This window comes from Ochotona princeps, chromosome 32 (genome assembly GCF_030435755.1).
Source record: "Ochotona princeps isolate mOchPri1 chromosome 32, mOchPri1.hap1, whole genome shotgun sequence".
Lineage (NCBI taxonomy): Eukaryota > Metazoa > Chordata > Mammalia > Lagomorpha > Ochotonidae > Ochotona > Ochotona princeps.
This window is the reverse complement of record NC_080863.1, coordinates 7,278,278-7,301,497: the sequence shown is the minus strand read 5'-3', so window position 1 is coordinate 7,301,497 and position 23,220 is coordinate 7,278,278. Positions and strand designations below refer to the sequence as shown.

The following is a 23,220-nucleotide window of genomic DNA, read 5'->3' as shown; positions in this document are numbered from 1 at the left end:
GGCATTTTAGTGTAGGACGCAAGCAGCCCAATAATGGTGACACTATTGGCAGACTCCTAACTCATTATAACGCTCTGGAAAGGGATTGGGGCAGCATCCATAAAAGAAGATACATGTGTGGCCAATGACAACTGTGGTCATTAATCATTAGGGAGGTACAAAGCAGACCACACTGAGGTATGTCATCACCACCAGCCTACAGAGTAGACACAATCGAAGACCATCTGTACACGGCTGGTGCTGTGGTGCAAGATGAACCAGTGTCTGCAATGCTGGCATCCCATAGCATTACCAAGACAGGACCTGGTTGCTCCAATTCCAACTCCCTGCTTATGGCCTGGGAACATAGCCGAGGACGGCTCAAGTCCGTGGGCCCCTGCACCCACATACAAGATCCAGAAGCTCCTGGTTTCTGCCTGGCACAGCCCTGGCCAAGTCATTCAGAGAGTAAGCCAGCCAATGGAAGTGCTCGCTCTCCCTGTCTCTCTCTACAGCTGTTTGTGTAACTCTGCCTTTCAAATAAAGAAATAATCTTTAAAATAAGACCATCAGTATCATGTGTTGACAAGGATTGAGCACTCAGAAGGGGAGGATTAAGATGGAAACTGTGGCAAACAGCATGGAAGTCTGTTAGAACGTCAAGTGTGCCCTTGACAATGAGCCAGCCAGTCTACACTTCTGTATTCCACCCAGCAGCAAGAAGGCCCTCACCATGGAACATCACTCAGCTAACGAAAAGAAATGGGACTGAGACATTCAACAACACAGAGAAAGCTTGTGGACAGTCGGCTGAGGGAAGGTTCCAGAGGTGAAACAGTGCATGTCATGTGACTTGACGGGTGTGGAAGAATAGTTCCACAACTTGCGAAATTGTATGATCGTTAGTCGTGATGCGCCATTGGGTTTTACATTAGAGAGACGCGATGATACCACAGATAATGAAGAGGGCAAATGCTAAAAACATAACTATATGCAGCAGATCCCCCAAGCCTACAAGCAAATGTAAGCGTCAAAGATTTGAATAAAATATTAGTACAGGGCAAGAGCCATGGCTCAACAGGCTGATCTTCTACCGTCAAGCACCAGCATCCCATATGGGTGCTGGTTCGGGTCCTGGTTGTTTTGTTTTCCTTCCAGATGCGTGTCTGTGGCCTGGGAAAACAGTCTAGGACAGCCCAAAACCTTGGGACCCTGCACCCACGTGGGAGACCTGGAAGCAGCTCCTGGCTTCAAATTGGCTCAGCTCTAGCAACTGTAACCATTTAGGAACCAGTGGATGAAAGATCTTTCTCTGTCTCTCCTTCTCTCTGTAAATCTACCTTCCAAATAAAAATAAATAAATCTTTAAAAATATATATGTTAACGTAGCCACTCATTCATTTAACTAGATGGGACCTGATTATCAGGCACTGATCTAGGGATGTGCGAATGGCCCCCAGATGACTCAATTCACACCTCTGTCAGTACAATCTGGTGGGATAAATGTTCACAGTAGCCAGCTCCTGGGGAGTGTGACTTCAGAGTCACTCATAAAAAGAAGCAATTTTCCGGGAGCCCAGCCCCATGACATAGCAGATTAAGCCTCTGTGTGCGCTGTCGGCACCCCATACGGCCACTGATTTGAGTCCCAGCTTCTCCACTTCCCATCCGACTCTGGCTGTTGTGGCCACTCCGAGAGGAGCCAGCAGATAAAAGATCTCTCTCCCTCTATCTCTCCTTCTCTCTCTGTTACTCTGTCTTTCAAATAAATATAAATACATCTTTTTAAAAAAACCAACTAAAACAGCTTACCTTTGAATTATTTTCTATTCCATATCATTCTCCCATGCTTTTCCTCCCTTAATTCATTTTTTAAAAATTCTTAAATAAATCTGTTGGAGATGTGTTAAAAAAAAAGAGAGATAAAGTTTATTTCAACAAGATTTAGTTATTCAAAAGGTGTAATTACAGAAAGGGAGAGAAAAAGAGAGATCTTCCATCTACTGGTTCACTGCCCCAAAGGGCTGCCATGGCCAGAGCCGCCCAGGTGGCAGCCAAAGGCCTGGAACTCCATCTTTGTCCCCTGTGTAAGTGATACGAGCTGCTGTCCCTGGGGAATGTTAGCAAGCAGCTGGATCGGCAGTGTAGCAGCCAGGACACAAGCTTGCATTTAAACAGGATGCCACAATGTCGGCCCCTAAATGTCCTATTAATTGGGTACAAAAAAATGTTAAATTCATGCATACTTTTTCTTCTGGAACACACATGCTTCATGCCCCTCTGGAGTGCTCTTTTCTGGTGGTGTTAAGCATCCACGTGGAAGACTTTCTGGACAAGTTCTTGGGTTAAAACCAAACCTTTGGTGACACTCAGCGAAAACAGAAACATAAGAAGAAAGCTCGGCCAGTTTCACAGCTTTTTCTACAATGAGGCAACTTCCCGTGGATGTGGTGCGATTAAGAGTTACATCACAAACAGTTCTTAGTAATAACTAGAGAACTCTTTCATCTCCCCTCCCCCAACTTTTTTTAAAGATTTATTTGTTTTTATTGGAAAGACAGATCTACAGAGAGGAGAAACAGAAAAATCTTCCATCCACTTGGTTCACTGCCCAATTGGCCACAACAACCAGAGTTGAGCCAGAACTAAGTCGGAACTGAGCTGATCCGAAGTCAGAAGCCAGGAGCTTCTTCCAGGTCTCCCACATGGGTGCAGATTCCCAAGGCTTTGGGCCATCCTGACTGCTTTCCCAGGCCACAAGCAGGGAGCTGGAAGGGAAGGGAGCAGCTGGGATACAAACTGAGCCATATGAGATCCTGATACATGCAAGGTGAGGATTTAGCCACTAGGCCATCTGGCAGACCCTTTCATCCCCCTTTTAACAAGAAATTTCACGTATTCCATTTGAGAGGCAGATTGACCGATGGAAGGAGGGATGGAGCAAAATCGATTAAGAGCGAGAGCACACTCCCATTGCTGATCCGCTCCCCAAGTGCCCACAGGTTAGCCCTGAGTTTTCCATGTGAGTGACAGAGACCCAAGCACATGAGCCATTCCTGCTGTTTCCCAGGGGCCAGAGTGAGGACTCGAACCCAGGTACTCCACAGGGGGACACAGGCGTCATCATCTGTCTTACCTGTTAGAGCCAGTGTCCCCTCAGCTTGATGGATTTCACTTATCTTTTATGTTGTGCCGCTGGTCAGAAATGGCGTGTCCTTGAAATGGCTATGACTGGTGTTTAGCTGGAATATATACTGATTGCTTCCAAGTGAGGGCTCCATCTACCAGGGCTTCTGAGACTTGGTGCAGTGCCTTCCAAACCCCCTAAGCACGACAGCAATCTTAATTAGTGACCAGCTCTTCAGCGAAGTAATTAGGAAGGCATTTAATTTAATTTACCAGAAGCACGGGGAATCCTTCCTTCAACCGTTGTAGAAAAGTGACCTCTCTCCAGTTTCTATTTACGTCAAGACATTAATGATTAAACTTCTGCACTCCGTACAGACAAGAGAAGGGCAGAATATGTTGAGAGAGAGAGAGAGAGAGAGAGAGGGTCTTCCATCTGCTGAATCACTCTGCAAATGGTCACACCAAGCAAAGCTGGGCCAATCTGAAACCAGGAACCTGGAGCTTCTTCCGGGTCTCCCATGTGGCTGAAGAGCCAAGAACTGGGGCCACCTCTGCTGCTCTCTTAGGTCATAATCAGGAAGGCAGAGCACATGTGGGGTAGTCAGAACTCGAACCAGGGCCCATAGGGGATGCCAGCACTGCAGGGTGAAGATTAGCTTGACACACCACCTTGTATGCTCCTGTAGACTTTTTATCGGGGGTGAGGGGGTGGGGAACATAGCCCAAAGCAGCACCCCACAAATGATAGTCTAAGTTAGTAATCTCTTTTTGTGTTTAAAAGGAAAAAAATAGGGCCCGGCGGCATGGCCTAGCGGCTAAAGTCCTCGCCTTGAGAGCCCCGGGATCCCATATGGGCGCCGGTTCTAATCCCGGCAGCTCCACTTCCCATCCAGCTCCCTGCTTGTGGCCTGGGAACGCAGTCGAGGACGGCTCAATGCATTGGGACACTGCACCCGCGTGGGAGACCCGGAGGAGGTTCCAGGTTCCCGGCTTCGGATCGGTGCGCACCGGCCGTTGCGGCTCACTTGGGGAGTGAAACATCGGATGGAAGATCTTCCTCTCTGTCTCTCCTCCTCTCTGTATATCCGGCTTTCCAATAATAAAATCTTTAAAAGAAAAAAATAAATAAATAAAAGGAAAAAAATATGGGCCATGGTTTTGTTACCTGGGAAGTACATATTCATAGGTAGATATTCAGGGAATTTTGGGGTCTGTGTGCAGACCGCTTCTTGTTATTATCCTGCAATGCACCTAGGAGAATTCCATATGCTGAGAACTGTGCTAAGCACTGGGAGCCCCCACCGCCGGTCCCCAATGTCTGCAGCATCACAAAGCAGGAAAAGCGGTGGCAGGCATGATGTAATCTGCAAGGATAGAGCTGAACAGCCCTCTCTTACCTGGGCTCCCACATTCCACAGGCAGGGAAGGTCTCCCAGGTGAGAGGCACCGGGTGCATCAGGTTGCTTGGACCAACAATGCAATCCTACTTTGGAAAAGCTTTGCCTGGACTCTGTATCCTGCTACCTTGCTCCCCCTGCAGGCCATTCTTCTGTATTGCCGGCCTTTCTCTACACTCTCCGAGGCTCACCTTCCCCACACGCATGTGCCCTGCCTGGAAGGGACACACGCCAACTAACGCCTACTGGCCTCAGAGAGCCTAAGCTCTGAGCTGGCCCAGGGTTCTTGCCTTCGCCACATCGGTTTGGAGCCGTGGCCTAGATGGTTGGCAAACCCGCGGCTCCGTCCATCATCAGCCCTTCCTGCTCACGGGCTCCCTCGTCACCCCTGTTCATTTATCCGTGGCACTTTTGTGTCTGTCTTGTCCGGTGCCGTGTCCCGCTGCACCTCACACGTGTGGAGTTCCCTGTCTCACCATCCCGAGCGGCACTGCTGGGACACAGCGATGTCCTTGGGCCCCTGCACCACAGGAGATCTAGAAGGAGCCCCTGGCTCGCAGCTTGCATCCCCTCAGCCCTGATGGTGATGTTGAGGACTGTCTACATTTATTATGGGGGCAACTGCAAGAATCCAAACATCTACAATCAAAACATACACACAGGGGGAAAACAACAACAAAAGATCCTTCTGGAACTTGCTGGAAAATCAAAGTACTTTCTGCCTTCTGATTGCTGGGACTCAAGCACTTCCGGGTTATTTCTTCACCATCATGGTGCAACCATTTGGGAATCCGACCCAAAGCCAGGGTCCGAGGCTGCTGTCCCACAGGAAGGCCAGCCTCTGTAAATCCCTTCCTTCACTTCCGGGACACCCTGACCAGGCATGAGGCCACAAAGGGAAGTGGTTTGTTTGCTGTGGTTTTTGGCAAGCACTTCCCACCTCGCCGAGTGGATGGCAGGCAGGAAGCTCTGGCTCTTTACCCAAGCCCTCTCTTATCTCCTGAGAAGAGAGCTATTCAACAGATCAGAAACCTCTCCTTCTCAATAAAAGAAACATAACCACCGCCACCCTAAAAAAGACAACTATACTTATTGATTAAAAATACCCAGCGGGCGTGGCTGGTTGTGGCAGAGTAGGTTAAGCGACCGCCTGCAATGCCAACATCCCATATGATCACTGGATAAACTCCAGCAGCTCCACTTCTGATCTGCTTCCCTGATCATGCGCCCAGGAAACCAGAAAATGGACCCAAAGTTCTTGGCCCCTTCCACCTACGCTGGGGAAAAGAATTAAGCGCTTGGCTTTGGTTTGGCTCAGCGCCAGCCATTGCGGCCATGAGGACAGCGAACCAGAAAATGCAAGACAGCAGTAACTCTGTCTTTAAAATAAGATAAATCTTGATATATCCACATATATTTTTTAAAAAGATTTATTTATTTATTTTTGGAAAGTCAGAATTACGGGATAAAGGGAGACAAAGATCTTCCAACCACTGGCTCACTACTCCCCAGGTGTCTGCAATGGCCGGAGCTAAGCTGATCCAAAGCCAGGAGCCAGGAGCCTCGTCCAGGTCTCCCATGTGGGTGAGGGTCCCAAGGCTTTGGGCCGTCCTCAGCTGCTTTCCCAAGCCACAAGCAGGGAGCTGGATGGGAAGTGTGGCTGCTGTGACATGAACTGGCACCCATATGGGATGCCAGTGTGTGCAGAGTGAGTACTTAGCCACTAGGCTACCATGCTGGAGCCACATACATCTATCATGATATGCGCATGCACACATTTAGAATGCATGGTTCTTTTATCAAGCACATCGCTGAACTCACCGGTTCCATTCAAGAAAAAAAATAAACTTTTCTCAATTGAGTATATTACCACTAAGTCCCTTTGAAAATCCCATCATTAAACTGCACAAAAAAAAAAACGGGTTTGCACACCAGCGAGACACCATCGCCACCGTGTGGTGAACAGCCTTCATTACACCCACATTGCTACAGTGAGAAAGACGACAGGCTGGATTGTCAATAATTAGAGAATATAGCTTTATTTATAGAACCTTACAAATAAACATTTACAGTCCACATAAGTTATTTTCTTTGCTAGTCTCTTCTCACAACACCTGAGTTATTTTAAAAAAATACTGTGATGGAATTGCAGAGCTGTAAAGGGAATACAAACAATAAAAACCTATCCTCTCTGCTAAAACAGGCCTCGGTCTGAAGCAGGTTGTGGCATTTCATCATCTCCTTGGGACAAGGACACAGGAAAACGGATCTTGGGCGACTCACGCACAGAGCTCTTCTCTTCCAAACTGAACGAAGACCACCAATGAGAAATTGCCCCAACCAAAGTTGACAGCAGGCAGCAAGACCTTTTTTTATGGGGGCCGGGGGAAAGGAGGGGCGGGACAGAAACAACCTGTGTGGGGGTGTTCGGGGTCGGCAGCACAACCCTGCCGCCGCCTCCGGCACATGAGTTTCCCTTGCTGACCTTAAGAGAAGCTGCTCCGCCTGGGCAAAGGAAGGGTACAGAGAAGAATGACTGACGGCCGGGGGGTGCCAAGTCCCCAAGACACCTCACTGCGCCCTGGACTTCTCCGAACAGCAAGTCCAATGCAAAAGTCAAATGGCCACATTTCTGACTCGCGAGGCAGATCCACCGCCCTTGGCAGCCTCTCACTTGGAGCGTCTCTCCCCACATCCTAAGCTTGCGCTGGCCTCTGTGCCAGCAGTGAGTACCATAAACAGTGTTCCCAGATCCCCGCGGCTGCACGCAAGGCCAGCTCTTGAGTTCACGCAGGTGTCCGCGGGACCAGAGAGCAGTCTCCCACTTCCTCTTGCGTTGATCCATTTGCTGAAGCTTCTATCTTTTAGCCCCTACATTCCAAACCATCACCTCTAACTTAGTACTCGACTCCAGGACAAAGATTGCAGGGGTGTGTGAAATGAGTGACGGCGCCTACAGGGAATTGCTAAAATCATGAACTTGACACATCAAGGTGAATTAAAGAAAGCAGAATCTTGGAGAATCTTTCTACATCCTGAGTGTTACTTTCTGCCAGCTCCGGGGCGTACTTTGAGAAAAAAAAAAAGAAAGAAAAGAAGAGAAAGAGAAAATAACACTAACAATTCTAACACACAGCACGCAGAAAAAGGCTAAAGTTCCCAACATCCGAGGGATTGGTTCTTTGGTACGACCGGACCAAAATCCTAGGAGTTAGTTTTGATTTGGAATCTAGAATTTTGGTCACCAAAGGTCTTCTCCGTCAGCGTATCTCAGATCTAGCCACGTGAAGGAAGACCGGCCACTTTTCATCACAGTCGGTCCATGAAGAGACAAAAGCAAACCAAACCTATGAGCTGGCCCCGGGCAGTTCTTCCCGCTCACACCCTGGAGTACTTCGGGTTAGAAGGATGCTTTCCCGGAAGAGACAGGCCATCCACACAGCCGCCTGTCACGACTGAGGGCACACAGCTCTTCTGTGTTAGGACAGAAAGCCTCGGGCCTTGGCCGTGAACGGGGACTCCGGCCCAGTGGCGCATCCGAGCCGGTCTTGGAACCACGGCCTCTGGGCTACAATGGTGGGCACCACAGAGAAAGGCTTCAGGAGAGAGCCGAGCTCCCCAAAGTGGCAGGAGAATCTCGCATTATCAATATGATAACAATAAGTCAATTCACCTAGTGAACCTGGAGATGGACCCCCGCCCCACCCGCACATCCCCCAACCCGGAAGACTGAGACGCGAGGAGAGGATGCCCTGGCGCCCAAGGCTGCGCCCTGCGGCTTCGCAGAAAAGCCTGTCTGTCTCATTTTCTGGAGAGAATCAGCGTGTCTCAGTGTCAAGGGCATGACTTGGCCTTGCAGAGATCGGGGGTGAGGGAGAAAGCGGCGCCCCTCCCGCCCCACAATCCACCATCAGCGATCATCCCTACAGGGTCGTGGGGAGGGCGGGCCAAGGTCTTGACTTTGCACTTTATAAAGTCTGCCACTACAGGTACCTTTACGGATGGGATTAGCAAGTCCCATCCAGCCCTGAGTCCACTCAGAATCACCAGGCACAGCGCACACCGCGCCTGCCTCATCTGGGCGGCACTCTGCCCAGGTGCCGAGCTGGCATGCAGTCCGCCCTGGGACGCAGAAGTGGGCCAATGTGCTCTGGATGAAATGTGCTTCTTGGAAGGCAGCGAGAGGTGTTCCTCAGCAGGGCGCCGGTGGCAGACAAGAGGCTGGGGGGCGGGAGAGGGAACCACAGCTCATGCCTACTTTCAGTGTGATCTCAAAGGGCGGGAGGGTGTGCACCTGCAGCTCCAGGTTAATGTACCTGGAAGCCGCGTGTCACCAATAGGGGCAATGGGTATATACACCTCCGGATTCTACCTCCCACTTGCCCCAGGCCGCTCTCCGCCTGCCCTCCTCCCTGTTGGTTCAGACGCCAGCCTTTGCATCAGGAGAGGAGAGATTAAGACAAGAGCCCTTCTCGAACCCACCTACAGAGGCCCCATGAATCCACGTAGTTGAATCCATGGGTTCCATCACCTGGCAGTTCTGCTCAGATTATAGCCCCCACTGCTGGCTCCATTTGCACTGCAGGGTAGGGAGGAAAAAATTAAAAAGATAATCTCTCCAGTGATGGTTCCGAGGCAAAGAGGCCAGGGCACCTCCACATTTAAAAAAATGGTGGGGGGGAGGGCGTGGGGACGCTCTTGCTGGAAGCCGCATTCAGAGGCTCGAATCTCTGTGAGCAAGGAAGGGCAGAGACAAGGGTGCCAGATGCTCCCTAGAAACCAGGTCTCAGGTGGGCATACGCCCGAGGAGAGTGGCTGTGGAGAAGAGTTGACATCCAAACCCCAGCCCAGAGCCTGAGTCACAGTTTTCAGCGGGACGGCTTCCTCGGTGGTGCCTCGCGGGAGCCGGGGCTGGGGCGGGGGGCTGCCGAGCCAGGGCCGCTAGCCGATCTGGATCTGTCCCGAGTACATGGTGAGCAGCAGCATGATGGTGAAGCCCGTAAGGAGGCCCAGGTTCTGGATCACGAACGGGATCAGGACGCTGCCCTTCCTCTCATCCTCCTGGGCCACCTCGTTCATCTCGGGGAACTGAGGACAGAGAGAGAAACCACAGCTCTCATCCCTCTCAGCCCATGGGGCACTGGGCCTGGGACGCCCCTCTCCCCGCAGATGCTGAACTGCAAGGATCCCCCAACCCTCACGGGAACGAGTTCGTGTTTGCATGGGACTCGCACACATCCTCCTGGATGCGCTATTTTAGAGAGTTATTTATTTGGAAGGCAGCAGGACAGAAGAAGGAGAGAGACACGGAGCGATCTACTGGTTCATTCCCCAAATGGCAGCAGCAGCCAGGGAAAGCTAGGAGCCCAGCAATTCCACCCAGGTCTCCCAAGTGGGTCACAGGGGATCTCCCCTCCCCCAGCACTGGGGCCATCTCTTCTACTGCCCAGGCAGGTGCATGAACAAGGATGCCAGACTGCAAAGTAGAGGAGCCATGAGCAGAAGCTGTGCTGGGAGACATGGGACACGCGGGCATCCCAAGCAGTAGCTCAACCCGCTGAGCCATTCCCTCACCAGCTCCTGTGTACTCAGAACAGCTGCTTGAGGCTATGAGCTGGGGCTGGCTGAGGAAGAGAACCAACTAGAGTGGCAGGGAGCGCTCCAAGGCTCCACGGGGATCACTGCGACTTTACCGTGACCTAAGCAAACACAGAACAGAACAGGATGTGTGTAGAGGCAGCCGAGACACAAATGTGCACTGGGGCCGGCACCGTGGCAAGCCTCCACCTGCGGCTCCCGTATCCCATATGGACACAGGTCTGGGTTCCGGCTGCTCCACCTCCCCTCCAGCTCCCTGCTAATGGACCCGGGAAAGCAGCGGAGGATGGCCCACGTGCTTGGGCCTTTGCAGCCACGTGGGCCACTGAAGCAGTCGGGAGGGAGCCACCAGTTGGAAAGTCTCTCTCTCTAACTCAACCTTTCAAATACATAATCTTTAGGAAAGAAATGTGTTCTGAGTGAAAAAAAAAATCCAGCAACTTCTCACTGTAGGCTAAAGAACACATGCAAAGACATTTTGCTAACATGCTGCTCTGTCCTCTCTTCGGGCAGTGGAACCACTGTCAGAGGCAGGAGTGGGTGCTGTCCACCTCGGGACCTCATTAGCACCAGGTCATCTGGTCTGATGCTGCCACAGCAACTGCAGGCAGGACTTCAAATTCAATTCTGCCAGAGCAGGCTACATTTTAAGCTCATCATTTGGTATGGCCCCACAAATGATGCTATAAATATCCACATGGCCTTCGGCAGGAAGAAGAAAACAAAGAAAAAAAGGTTGTCCTTCCTGTAAGGGGACAGAGAATGGAAATACAACATGACCAGGATTCAAAACCCCATACTGCTAGGGGGCCTATTATAGCCCCTTTATATAAACATAGAGAGCTGCCACTATACACCAGTAAGTAATGCCACCTCGCCCTAGGCTCGCACATGACGTCAGAACCATGAGGCAAACTCCTCCACAGGAAACAGAATCCGGAACACGACCTGAGGCTCGACCTGGTGGTTGGCTCTCTCCTGATCTCAAACAGGATACAGAAAAATCACTCATGCCAACAGGCTAAAAAAAAGTCTGTGCCAGGGCCCGGTGCAGTAGCCTAGAGGCTGAAGTCCTTGCCTTGCACATGTCAGGATCCCATATGGGCGCCAGTTCTAATTCTGGCAGCCCCACTTCCCATCCAGCTCCCTGCTTGTGGCCTGGGAAAGCAGTCGAGGACGGCCCAAAGCCTTGGGACCCTGCACCTGCATGGGAAACCCAGCAGAAGCTTCTGGCTCCTGGCTTTGGATAGGCTCAGTATCGGCCATTGGGGTCACTTGGGGAGTGAATCAGTGAATGGAAGATCTTTGTCTCTCTTCCTCTTTGTGTATCTGACTTTCCAATAAAATAAATAAATCTTTCAAAAAAAAAAAAAGGCGTATGGCAGGTGGTAGGCCTGGTGATTAAGTCAGGGATGACCATATCTGCTCGTCACGGTGCTTGGTTCCGCTCTGGCTCTGACATGGCACCCTGGGAAGTGTGGCAGGTGATACATCAAACAGCTGGTCTGTTTCCCCTGGTGCCCGGCTTTGGCCTGGCTCAATACCAGCTGCTGCAGACATTTGGGGATTGAATCCTGTTTATCAAATAAATAAGTAACTTGAAGCTTAAAAGCCTAAAGCTAAGTCTCCTCTTTCAGCCTGCAAATCTAGTCCCAGCATTAAGGTATATCTGCTCATCAAATACCAGCACCTGCCAAGGTGTAAATGTGGGTTAGAACCCAAAGGTTCCTCTGCTGAAGGCGTGGCGCCTCCGTGTGGTGGTACTGAGGTAGTGCACCCTGGTTTTAATGCCTTGGGGCCAGTTATGACACAGGTTAAGCCACTGCTTGTAATGTTAGCACTTCATATCCAGGGGTCACTTCCCTTCAGATCAAGCTCCTGCTCATGTGCCCAGAGGCAGCAGGTGGTGCACCCATGTGGGAGACTGGAACGGAACTCCACGCTCCCAGCTTCAGACCCCAGCTGTGGCAGCCATCTGGGGAGTGACCCAGCGGATGGACACACTCTCTCTGCATTTCTGCCTTCCAAATGAATATACAAATCCTCAGCATCAGCTCAGGTTTCCTCCCATCTAACAAGTTTAACGATCCAGCCCGCCCACCTGGCACGGGCCGGGGCCTCACCATGTCAGCCAGAGCAATGTACAAGAACATGCCGCCCGCCAGCGCGAAGATCCAGTTGGCAGAGAAATGGCTGCCAGCCAGGATGCCGAAGGCCAGCCCCACGTAGCAGCAGCAGGCCGACAGGAAGTTGAAGAAGAGGGCCTGCTGGAGGCTCATGCCGGCGTTGAGCAGGATGACGAAGTCGCCTGCAGTCGGGAGAACCGAGCGGGGAGAGGGGCGTGAGAGAGCAGCTTGCAGGGCAAGGCAGAAAGGCAAGGGTGTGGCACACTGGAAGGTGTGCCACAAGCCTGGGGAGGGACAGAGAGGCCCAGACTCGTGCCTCAGGGGACAAAAGTGAGGGGACCTTCGTCTTCCAGCTCCGGAACCACCTATACCTGACCAACTGTCCACGCCCCCAGCCCCAGCCACCCCCAAGCCTCTCGTCCAGCCAATGAATTACTGAAGCCATGACTGACCCTTTCTGCCTGCTCATCCTTTCCGCTGCATGGGGGACAGGAGGTGGCTCCCTTCCGTGCCACCACCATGACTTAAGTCAATGGCAGCCAGGACAGAGAACTTGTCACCCACATGCATGCCCAAGGCTGCTGCCTGGCAAAGCCCATCTCGGACCCTGAGTCTTCTTGGCAGCCTCCTCCAGGTCCTGGATTTGATTAGAGGGTGACCGATCTATTGTCACCTGCCAGATTCCTCCCATCCGTCAGTGGGCAGGGTTAGGATGACCTGGGGCTGGCAGAGAACAGGTGACTGCCGCTCGATCCTCCGTGCCGTAGGGGAGGCGGCACAAAGCCCAGCAGGCAGAACTTGGGTCACAGCTCAGTCCTTGTAGAGAACGCTGCTGTGCCGTCGTGATTACTCGTCTGTTAGCAAGCAGCGGTCAGGTGGCACAGGGTTCAGGCAGTGAGCAGGGCACGGCTGTGGCTGCCGCAAGAAGGGAGCCGCGCACCTGCACAGGTGCCCCCGGCACACACACTCACCCAGCTCGTGCGGGAACTCCTCACAGAGGATGGCCACGGAAGTGCTGATGCCTTGGAAGACGGACACGGTGAAGGAGGCGCCGATGGCCAGCCCGTCGATGAAATTGTGCAGCCCATCGCTGAGCGTGATCATCCAGGCCAGGGTGCCAATGTCGGAGTAGCGCACGCCTTTCAGCCAGTAGCAGGCACTCTGTGATGCCTGCAGGTCCTAGGAGTGAATTGGCATGCTGCTGTAGCCCGTGAGAACTGAAGGCAGGCCACGAGCCGTCCAGGCCAGCACCCTGCAAAGGCTCCCTACCGGCAGGCGCCCGCCCAGGGCCACCAACCTGCACGGACAGCGAGCCCACGATGACTTTCTCGTCCACGGCAGAGGCCTTGCCATCCAGCTCGCCGTCACTGTGTTGGGGGATCATGTGGTCCAAGTCCCCATTCTGCAGCTTCTCCGTCACACCCTCCTCCTGGTCCTTCCTGGAAGGCAGCGTGTCCGACGTGTAGTGGCTATGTCCGTGGTGGTGCTGGGGGCACAGCAAGGCTGCTGTTAGAGGTGATGCTCGTGAAAGCTGCCCACCTGAGGGTGAGCCCGGACCAAGTCCGAACATGGGGCGGGACAACAGCTGCCCACAATACAAGCACGGGGAGAAGTGGGGAAAGAAGGTGTGTCCCAAGGGAAAGGAGGTAGAGACCTGCCATTTAATAAGACATTAAAGCACCAGCAAGATGGGTGTTTGCCTGAGTGGTCAGGGTGCCAGTCGAGAGGCGCCCAGTATCCCACATCAGAGGCTGGCTTCAAGCCCCAGCTCCGTTTCCGACCCCTCCCCGTTCCTGGCCATGCAGAGCCGAGGGTGGGGGAGGGCGGAGCAGCAGGAGCTGGGCCGAGTATCTGGATCTGGATGGAGTTTTACATTCCTAGCTTCTGCCTATTATAGAAGCAAGTTCTCTCTCTCTCTCTCTCTCTAACAAATATGTAAGTAAAATGGGTGCTGGCATCGTGGCGTAGCAAGTTCGGCCTCCACCTGCGACGCCAGCATCCAACATGGGCACAGGCTAGAGTCCTGGCTACTGCATTTCCGATCAAGCTCCCTGCTCTTGTGCCAGGGCTGGGTCCCTGTCACTCCCACGGGAGAGAGCAGAGTGCAGTTCTCGGCTCAGGCACAGTCCTTGGCCGCTGCAGCCTTATGGAGGGGGTGATTTTAACTCTGCCTTTCAAAGACAATAAATCTGTACAAGTATTTGCCACAATCGCTCATTCCAGTGAGGAGCCACTGCTTCCTTTCAGTCCAGTGCGCATGCCTGGTGAGTTTCCTGGGAACTGTCCCGCACCAAGCAGTGCGGCTCTCCTTTGTGGTCTCCACTGCATCTGTGACCAAGCCCTTCCCCCACATCAAGGAAACCATGGGGTACAACAAATCACTGAGATTTGTATTAAACAAACAAACAAAAAAAAAAAACGAAGGGAGAAAAAAAAAAGCTTGCTTGTCCAGGTCTGGCCCCCTGGCTGGTTCCTGGGGTAAATTAATGCTCTGGTCATCTCCCCGCTAAATAAAATGCAATCAACTACTCTTGAACTTCACAGAGAGAGAGAGAATTTGTCCATCTGCTGAATGGCTCCTCAAATGGCTGCAACGGCCAGAGCTGAGCTGCTACAAAGTCAGGAGCCAGGAGCTTCTTCCAGGTCTCCCACGCGGGTGTACAGGAGCTCAAGAACTTGGCCCACCCTTCACTGCTTTCTCAAGCCATAAGCATGGATCTGGATGGAAAGTGGAGCAGCCGGGACTTGAACCAGCGCCGTATGGGATGCCGGTGCTGCAGGCAGGGGATCAGAATGCTATGCCACCTCACCGTCCCTCAAATGTAGGGGATTTCTAACCCACAACAGGAGGATGCGGCACCGACTCACTATGTGGGTGGGACCGTCACCCCACCACCCGCGTAGCTTTCTAAGGCAGTCCTTTCGGGGGAGGACTTCCTGCCCCTGCTGGGCCTTACCTCATTCCTCTGTTTCAGCAGCATCTTCAAGATCTTCTCTGTGAAAAAGAAAAGGTAAAAGCCCCCAAACACCACTGCCGACTTAGAGACATAATAATCTTCCAGGGGGTTGAACCCAAAAGCCTGTGGATCCAGGAAAACACAGTGAGCTTTGGGGAAGACAACAACTCCACCCTTGCTGCCCCGTCCTCTCGCTCTGTCTGAACTGCCTCCTGGAGGCTAGGAAAGCAGAGACAGGTCCCAGGGTGGCTGGCACCCACCGACCCTTCCCTGTGCACAACAGGGACAGAGGGCTAGAGGCTCGGCCTTGGCTGTGGGTGACTCGGGCCACGGAGGATCAAGTCTCACTGCTGCTCGGTGCTTTGCTCCTGTGTGTGTGTGTGTGCGCGCGCGTGTGTGTGTGTGTGTGTGTCTGTCTGTCTGATACCTGGTATTCCGGGCTGCTCTGCCCCATAAACACAGAGGCCCCATGCAATTATACTTTCTAAAATGGGAAAGCCACTCCCCAGCTAAATAGCAGGAATTGCAAAATCTTTCTGACCACAGACCTCTGTGTGACCACAAGGCCAAGGCAGCAGACAACGGGACGGCAGGCATCAATTCTGGGTGATTCTGGGTGGTAGTGGGAGAGGGGCTCCTTTGGGCTCTTTGTGAAAGCCTTACTTGTAAGGGGTGGACAGGGTGTCACAGAACTAACCTAGGGCAGTGCCAAAATGAATCCACTGGGAACAGGACCGAGTAGGAAAACAGGAGAATGCTCTCCCATCCTCTCGCAAACAGGTCAGGGCTCAAGGCCACGACCATGAGGCCCCAGAGCTGCCCAGAGGGTTTGAGTGCTTGCCCAGATTCCATTTTAAAGGAGGCCTAATGCGTTCACTGCCCTCTGGGGATGGCTTTTCCAGGGATCGGGGGTCAAGCTCTAGAGTGGAACCCCATATTCAGGTAGGATCAGGAAGAGCCGAAGGGTCTTAGGGGAAAACCGTGGTGGGACAGGCTGCCTTGCCCAGCCAAGCCTTGAAGGCTCTCAGGCTGCAGGAGGACCCAGAGGGGACGAGGTCCCAGGGGCACGCCTGTGCAGGTGCACTCCCAAGGGGGTGGGAGGCGATGCTGGTGTGATAAGCCACCAGGGGCTGAACTAAGAGTATGCAGGGGCATTTTGGAGGACAACTGCTTCTTCCTGTAAGAAAACCTGGGACAGCCCAATTATAGCTTCATCCAGGGCTGCCGGCCTGCCAGCCTGCAGTGAGCAGGGGTGCCGGGGAGATCTCCCCACCCACTTGACACACACCCAGCTGCCTCTGGTCACTGTAAAGGCTCTGCCTTATGAACAGAGTCCCGTGTGTGCCACGTGCGGATAGTTTGTCCCTAAACTCCTTCCTGGCTCCTAGGCTTCTGTCTGCGTGTTTTGTATCTGTTTGGGACCCTGCTACAGCTACTCTTGCTCATTCCACTTTTTGGCTCCCTGCTCCCCAACACTCAGAATGTCCTCTTGAGATGGGTCTTATCTTTCTGCTACTTTATGCTCAAAGCAAGTGGAACCCGACGGCGGGGAGGGGGCGATCAGGGGCTGGACTAAGATTTCAGAAGCTGCGGGTGGCGAGAGGGGTTGGGCAAGGTCTGAACCCAGCTCTCCAACCGAGGTCACGGCCGCCTCTGCCGGCTTCGCTTTCCAAAAAGGAAAGCACCCCGAGGTCCCCGCTCCGCCTTGCGCGTCGACAGAGGGCCCGCCCCGCTGCTGAGACGGCTCCGGCCGGCCATACCTCGGGGATGAGCTGGAAGAGGGCGTTGGAGTAGAGGGTTCCAATCGCCAGAGCTATGAAGTAGAGCAGCAGCCTCTTGTAAAATGTCTTCTTCATGAAGGGCACCACGCTCGCCCCCATGAGGGAGCACAGGGAGATGACGGTCACACACAGGAGACCATAGCCCCACACTGCCGCAGGCGGGGGGCAGCCCCAGGCCCGCCCGGGACGGGACAGGGGGACAGAGGGAGGGGTCACCGCCGCCACCACCACCGTGTTGGGGGAGGAGGATGGGGTGGCGCCAAGGAGAATCAGAGAGAAAGAGAGAGAGAGAAAAGAGGAGGGAGGGAGAGAGAGAAACAGAACAATTGTTAGTGATTCAATTCCAATGCAATTTTTTTTCCGATCAGTTCAGAAGAAACCAGAAGGAATTCAAGGTGACCCTGGGGCCCTGTGACTACAGCCCCGGTCAGGGCCGGCAGCAGGTGGAGGGGAGGCGGTGCCTGCCCAGGCAGCACAGAATCAGAGAAGGCCACAATGAAAGACCTCCCTTACACAGCAATGACTGCCTGGGCACACCCAGGTCGCCCAGCTGTGAGGCGCCTCCTCCCTGGGGGCGGGGTCTCATCCCTGCTGGCCACACCAGTGGCAGGAAGGAGGACCTCTCTCAGACCCCCATGTCCCTAAGACTCCATTTCTAAGCCTTCTTAGTTGTCTGAGCTTGGGTTGGCTCCAAAAAGGTGTAGGAACAGGGCTCCAGGGCACAAGGCCAATTTCCTCCCGCACTTCCCAGTAGGTCCCACTCTGGGCGTGGGTGCAGGTCCAGCAGCAAAGGCAGGACCAAGCGAGCCAGCTGTGGAAGGAGCTGCTCACATGGACCACAGCAGCAGGATCACCTTTGAGCCCCACGACTAGGCATTGCATGGCAAGTCTCAAGACAGAATGAATACATTTGATTTTAGGAGCTGAAAAAAATACCCCCCAAGCGAGCACCCCTGCTCCCTCCTACCAGCCCTACCCCCTGCTGTAAAGCACTTGCAAGCTCCCTGTGGCATTCTGACAAGGCTTTCAGTTGGCTAGCCTGAAGCGTTTCTTCTCTCCTTAGGAAAGCAGAGCAGGCAAGGCCTGGAGCCCCAGTTACGTTAGCCACTGGTTAGAAGGGCCCCGAGAGCTGTGTCAGGGGCTCCTTGTGGAAGGTGGTTCCCACCTTGGCAGAGCAGGGGCGACCAGGTGCCCATGCACCAGCGCTCCACCCCGCCCTCCCAGGCAGCACCCTAGCTGAGCTCGGAGGACAGGTGGATGTTAACTTGGGTGGTATTTTTCTTGCTCCTCGGAGATAACAATTAAAAATCCCAAATTAAGCCACATTTCCAAACAAAGCCGAGGAAGGGTACACCGGGGAGCCAGTCCTAGCGGGAAACCGTCCAGATGCAAGGCTGAAGGACCTGAGCTCCAGACACACACATCCCCCCCTTGCTGGCTGCAGCGCATGCGCACAGTGGCTCGTGGACAGCTTGGCAAAGTCTTTTTGAGTTTGGCTCCAGGTGCCACAAAGTCCAGTGGGAATGACTCACTTTATTTTTAGACGTGGCCATGGATAACCTCATTTCCTTCCCTTCATTCCAGATGGATAATGTCCTAGGGCCCCAGCCCAGAGCACTGAGTTTTCCTCCTTAGAATGCAGAGTACGCATGCGCGCACAGCGCCCAAGGCTCTCTTGGGAGCCCCTTAGTAAAATGTGTGGTTATGGAAAGGAGACTGGGACATGTCCAGCATGCCTTGCACCTGACGGCATTGCCCAAGGAGGCCAGAGGCAGTCCCTGGTGCCCGGAGCAATGAGAGGAGGTCCCGGAAGTCCAAGGGTAGAGAAGAGGCAGTCCTTGGTAGGTCCCTGACAAAGGCGGCACGGGGTGGGAGGGCAGCAACTGGGCTTGGTCAGGTGGCAGTCATTTGGCGGCGGTGTGGGGTTGTGTGGAGGGAGCCCCGCCCGGCCATGGGGGCCGTGGTTCTACCGCACCTCTGGGATGAGCTGGAAGAGCGCGTTAGAGAGCAGCGTTCCAATGGAGAGCGCGATGAAGTAAGTGAGCACGCGGTTGAAAAACGGCCGCTCCGTGCACGGCACCACGAGGGCTCCCAGGAGAGAGGCCAGGTTAATCACCGAGACACTGAGGAACCCGAAGCCCCACACTGTGGAGGAACAAGAAGACACGGGCAGGCGGGAGGGCCTCCGTTACCCAGGGAGCTTTCCTAGGCCGTAAGAGGAAGTGGAGCAGCCAGGACTAGAACTGGTGCTCACATTGGAAGCTGACCCCACAGGCAGTGGCTTAATCCACTGTACTATGGTTCCAGCTCCATGGTAGCCCCTGTGTGGCTTTAACAAAACAGGAAAAGAAAAACAGACCAAAAGAACAAGCAAACAAAAAGGCATCCTTGGGCTACAGAACATGCCCAAGGTACTCAGTAGCTTCCAGATGTACCTGGCCAGGGGCCTGGCATGGTGCTAGATCAGACCTGTGAATACAAAAGGACCACCAGAACCACCAAGCCTCCGTCTGCAACACTGTGGGTGAATGGCAATAACGCCGGCCTGGAGGTGCAGGGAGAGAGAGACGGAGAGGTCAGGCTCCCACTCGGCTCACCTTCCAGGGCGCTCGGGCCGCCTTCTGCTGTCTGCTCGTTTTCCTCGTTCTCCTGGTTTTCGGAGCTGCAGGCACGGGAATCGAGCTGCTGCAGTATGGTGGGGCAGAACTCCTGGAACTCGCGCCGCCCGATGAGCGACTGCTCGCTGAGGTTGTGGGCAGCAAACAGGTCCCCAGAACTGAAACACTGCAGTGAGACGAGGGGTGTGGGGCAGAAGGCCTCTCAGAATCCAGAAGGGGCACCTGCCTGCCTGCCTGCCAAGCGGGGACCCTAGCGCACACCGCCTCTCTTCCTAAAGAGGCAGGAAGGGAACAACTGTGAGGTAAGACGCAGGGAAACAAGCATACCCATCTGTAACTGCTGCCTGGGAAGTGTCCAGCCTGAAATCCTGGCCCCCACGACCTAGGTGGGCTTCAGTAAAACTCTGTTCTCTGGGGGCTGATGCCTTAGTGTAGCTAAGCCTCCACCTATTGACAATGGCATCCCACCCAGGCGCTGGTTTGAGTCAGGATCCATGGCTTTGTCTCCTGGAAGAGGAAAGCTCAAACCTCCCCAGGGTGTGAGGGGCGCTCGACTCCCCAGACTCCTGAAGTCCCTGTCCTGTTTTCCAAAGTCTGAGGTCAAAGATTTACCACGGGAGCCTCCATCTAAACGGGCGGGGCCTATGGGAGGCGAGGGGATTGGAGGAAAATGCTGGGTGGTGCCCACGAGCGCATGGGGCGGTGCCCTTCTATAGGAAGACTGTGGGGAGAGCAGCTACAGCCTACCTCTGCACACGGGCTGCCAGCTGCGGCCATGCCAAACCTTCCTTGGTAGGGAACTCCTCTTAAGAACTGGCTGATGCACACCTGCCCCCGCCTGAGGCCCATGGTGACTTGGGAGGGATGTGTTACGAGACCTACTCTATCATCTAACAGCTCCTCCATGTCATCCTAGCACAGCCGAGAACCCCACCAGACACTGGATGCCCACCTCATCAACCCCTCACCCCGGACCCAAGAGGCCACAGCTGCCCCCAGAAAGAGCTTTACCGTGGAGAGGTTCCTGGGGCCCGACACAGGCTGGCTGACGTTGTCCCGGTCCATGACCACATCCAGGCGGTTCAGCAGGGTTTTCAGCTGCCGCAGGGTGAGGCTGTCACCTTCGCCATAGCGATGCATGAGGTCCCCCAGGAAGGAGGCGGCGCTGAGGGTTGGCGTGGCCGTGGACGCAGCGTAAGCTTCAGGAGCGGCCCGCCACAAGCCCAGCAGTATCAACAGGAAGCAACCGGGGAGGGCTGAGTGCAGCAGCTTCATGGTGGCCAAAGGCACCTGCAAGGACACATGGTAGAGGTGAGGCCACTGCCAGGCGGATCTGCCCTGGAGCCTCTACAGCATCCACTGGTAAATGCCGAGGTGAGGCGAGCCAGGCCAGTCTGGTTGCAGCTCCCACCAGCACACGTAAAACCCAGCATTGGGGGAGAACCAAGTAGGGGAGCTGTAGGGGCTCCCCTGATGGGCCACCACTCCCACTGGTAAGAATGAGAGCAGGGACTGGGAGCATTCCAGACTTGGGCAGGTCTAGAAATCCCATTGATCTGAATGTGAGTTGGGTTATGGGACGAGCCAGGCTGGGCTAAGTGACCATATCCACTGATAAGTGCATGCTGGTTGGGCTTTGCTGCAGCATCAGCTAGCAGGTGCTGGGGCGGGGGCAAGTTCTGTCAGGCTGGACCACAGTACCACCTGTAGAAGTCCAGGATTCGGGGCTGGGAATGGGCCTAGTAGAGAAACTGTGCACACCTCTCTGATGGGTTGTATCTCCCACCGGTGAGGATGAGAATCGGGGCTGGGGGTGGGCCTGGCTGGACGCGCGGTGGCAACTGCCGGCATGAGTGTTTGTTGGATACTAAGGTCCTTTTGGCTGAGCTAGGCTCCAATGCCCATTGGTGCGTATGAGACCTGAATGGAATATAGGGCAGACCAATCAGTCTGCTGCATATACTGGCATGCGCAGGAACCAGGGCTGGGGGGCAGGTGTAGTGGGGTTTATTGGGGTCACTCCAACCAGGCTGCAGCTCCCGCCAGAGTAAGGGCAAGTGTGTGGTGGGCAGGGATGGGCTGCAGCATCCATCGGTTTACATATGAGATGAGGCTGGGGACAGAACTGAACAAGTGACTGTAACCACCAGTGTGTAGGCTGATGTGGGTAACGGACTGAGCTGGACCCCACAACAGCTGGCACATAAAGGAGCCAGGTCTGGGGTCACCTTTGGCAACGTTTCCTAGGGCATTCCCCCACAACTGGATCACTGGACTCAGAACTCCAATCATGGTGAAAACCACAGGATCTGTGGCCTGAGCATGCAGCGCATGTGTCAGAACTAGGTCTCCGTGATTAATGAGATCTGTACAGTTGATGGCATTCCCAGAAGCTCACGGGGGACATGACAAGTTCACTGAGGCCCGCAAAGAGTGGTTAGTACCATGGAGGGCAGCACAAATTGGACAGCTCTCCTGGTCAAGGTTTGACAGTGAGGATGGGGGCAAATCGAGATTCTAAAGTGGACTATGATAGCCAATGGACCTGCGAAGGATTTCCTCAACCTTGGAGCAGCGAAATCAACATCTCAGAACTTCTGAAACCACTTGAGCAGTATGCTTAGAACATGCATCCACATCGAGGAGCCTGGGATGACATCGGGTGGCCGTCCCCCATTCCCAGGTACTGATGCAGCTGGGCTGTTGGGAGATGCCCTCTCCCACTCTCTCCCCACTTGCCCCAGATCCAGGAAGAAACAAGGAGACTGGAGGCAGCTGTCTCCTCCACTCTTCCCATCTCTCCACCCTCCCCACCCTAACCAGTGCTCCACACAGGCATGCATCCCTCTCAATTATGTAACATCATCAAAAATAAAATAAACTTATTATATCAAAAAAAGAAATTTAAAAAATAAGTTCTTGGGACCCTGCCACACAAGTGGGAGACGCGGATGGAGCTCCAGGTTCCTGGTTCCTGGCTTGGATCTGGCCTGTGCCTGGCCATGCTGGCCATCTGGGGAGTGAGCCAGCAGAAGGAGATCTCTGTATCTCTCCTCTTACTGGTTCAACTGTCAGGTTGAAGTGGTGACTACTGTTAACCCCAGGTCTGAGGCACGTAGGCCACGTGGCTGGGGACGTTCAGGCCTTTGGGACATGCATGGACGCTGCAGAAGTCAAAGTCCATGACCTCTGACGGGACAGGCTGAGTCACACAGTGCCCTCCTCTCCAGCAAACGGCAGAGTGAGAGTTGGCTGATCAGGCTGGCTCGATCAGACTGGATCATGGACAATGCCGCCCGAATGCTGCTGCACACACAGAGGAGGGAGACACCTGACCCGGTCACGAGTGTCGCAGACAGATGAGCTGTGCAAACAAGGGAGAGCAGTTGTGGTCTGCACGGATTTGGAAAAGCAGAGGCCGCAGCGGCACACACTCACGGACTGATTCCATTAGGCCAAGCAGAGAAACCCGCTGCCTTGGTAACAGATGTGCAAACAGTGGTCAAAGATGAAGAACCGTGACCCACAGCAGGCGGGCAGCAACACCAGGGGCAGAATCAAGACTGCACCCCGGATCCCAGCAAGGCTCCCACCACCTCTCCCCACTTCCATCAGCCTCAACAAACACTTCACAG

At 53.9% G+C, this 23,220-nt stretch overlaps 1 protein-coding gene across 3 annotated transcripts in view; it reads right to left on the bottom strand.

The window, feature by feature from the left end:
* Window positions 1-9,186: 9,186 nt before the first annotated feature.
* Window positions 9,187-23,220, bottom strand: part of SLC39A14 (solute carrier family 39 member 14) — a 36,220-nt gene continuing 22,186 nt past the window's right edge. For 2 of the 3 annotated variants that reach the window (XM_058657529.1, XM_058657527.1), the window contains exons 2-9: window positions 20,597-20,875; window positions 19,565-19,751; window positions 18,943-19,112; window positions 15,187-15,309; window positions 13,527-13,715; window positions 13,201-13,408; window positions 12,227-12,411; window positions 9,187-9,593 (exon numbers count right to left, since the gene is read on the bottom strand). In XM_058657529.1, the coding sequence (XP_058513512.1) occupies window positions 9,447-9,593; window positions 12,227-12,411; window positions 13,201-13,408; window positions 13,527-13,715; window positions 15,187-15,309; window positions 18,943-19,112; window positions 19,565-19,751; window positions 20,597-20,860 (1,473 nt within the window). In that variant the 5' untranslated portion in view covers window positions 20,861-20,875 and the 3' untranslated portion in view covers window positions 9,187-9,446. Of the gene's footprint in view, window positions 9,594-12,226; window positions 12,412-13,200; window positions 13,409-13,526; window positions 13,716-15,186; window positions 15,310-16,946; window positions 17,117-18,942; window positions 19,113-19,564; window positions 19,752-20,596; window positions 20,876-23,220 lie in introns of all 3 variants that reach the window. The other variant, XM_058657528.1, reaches the window with a different exon arrangement.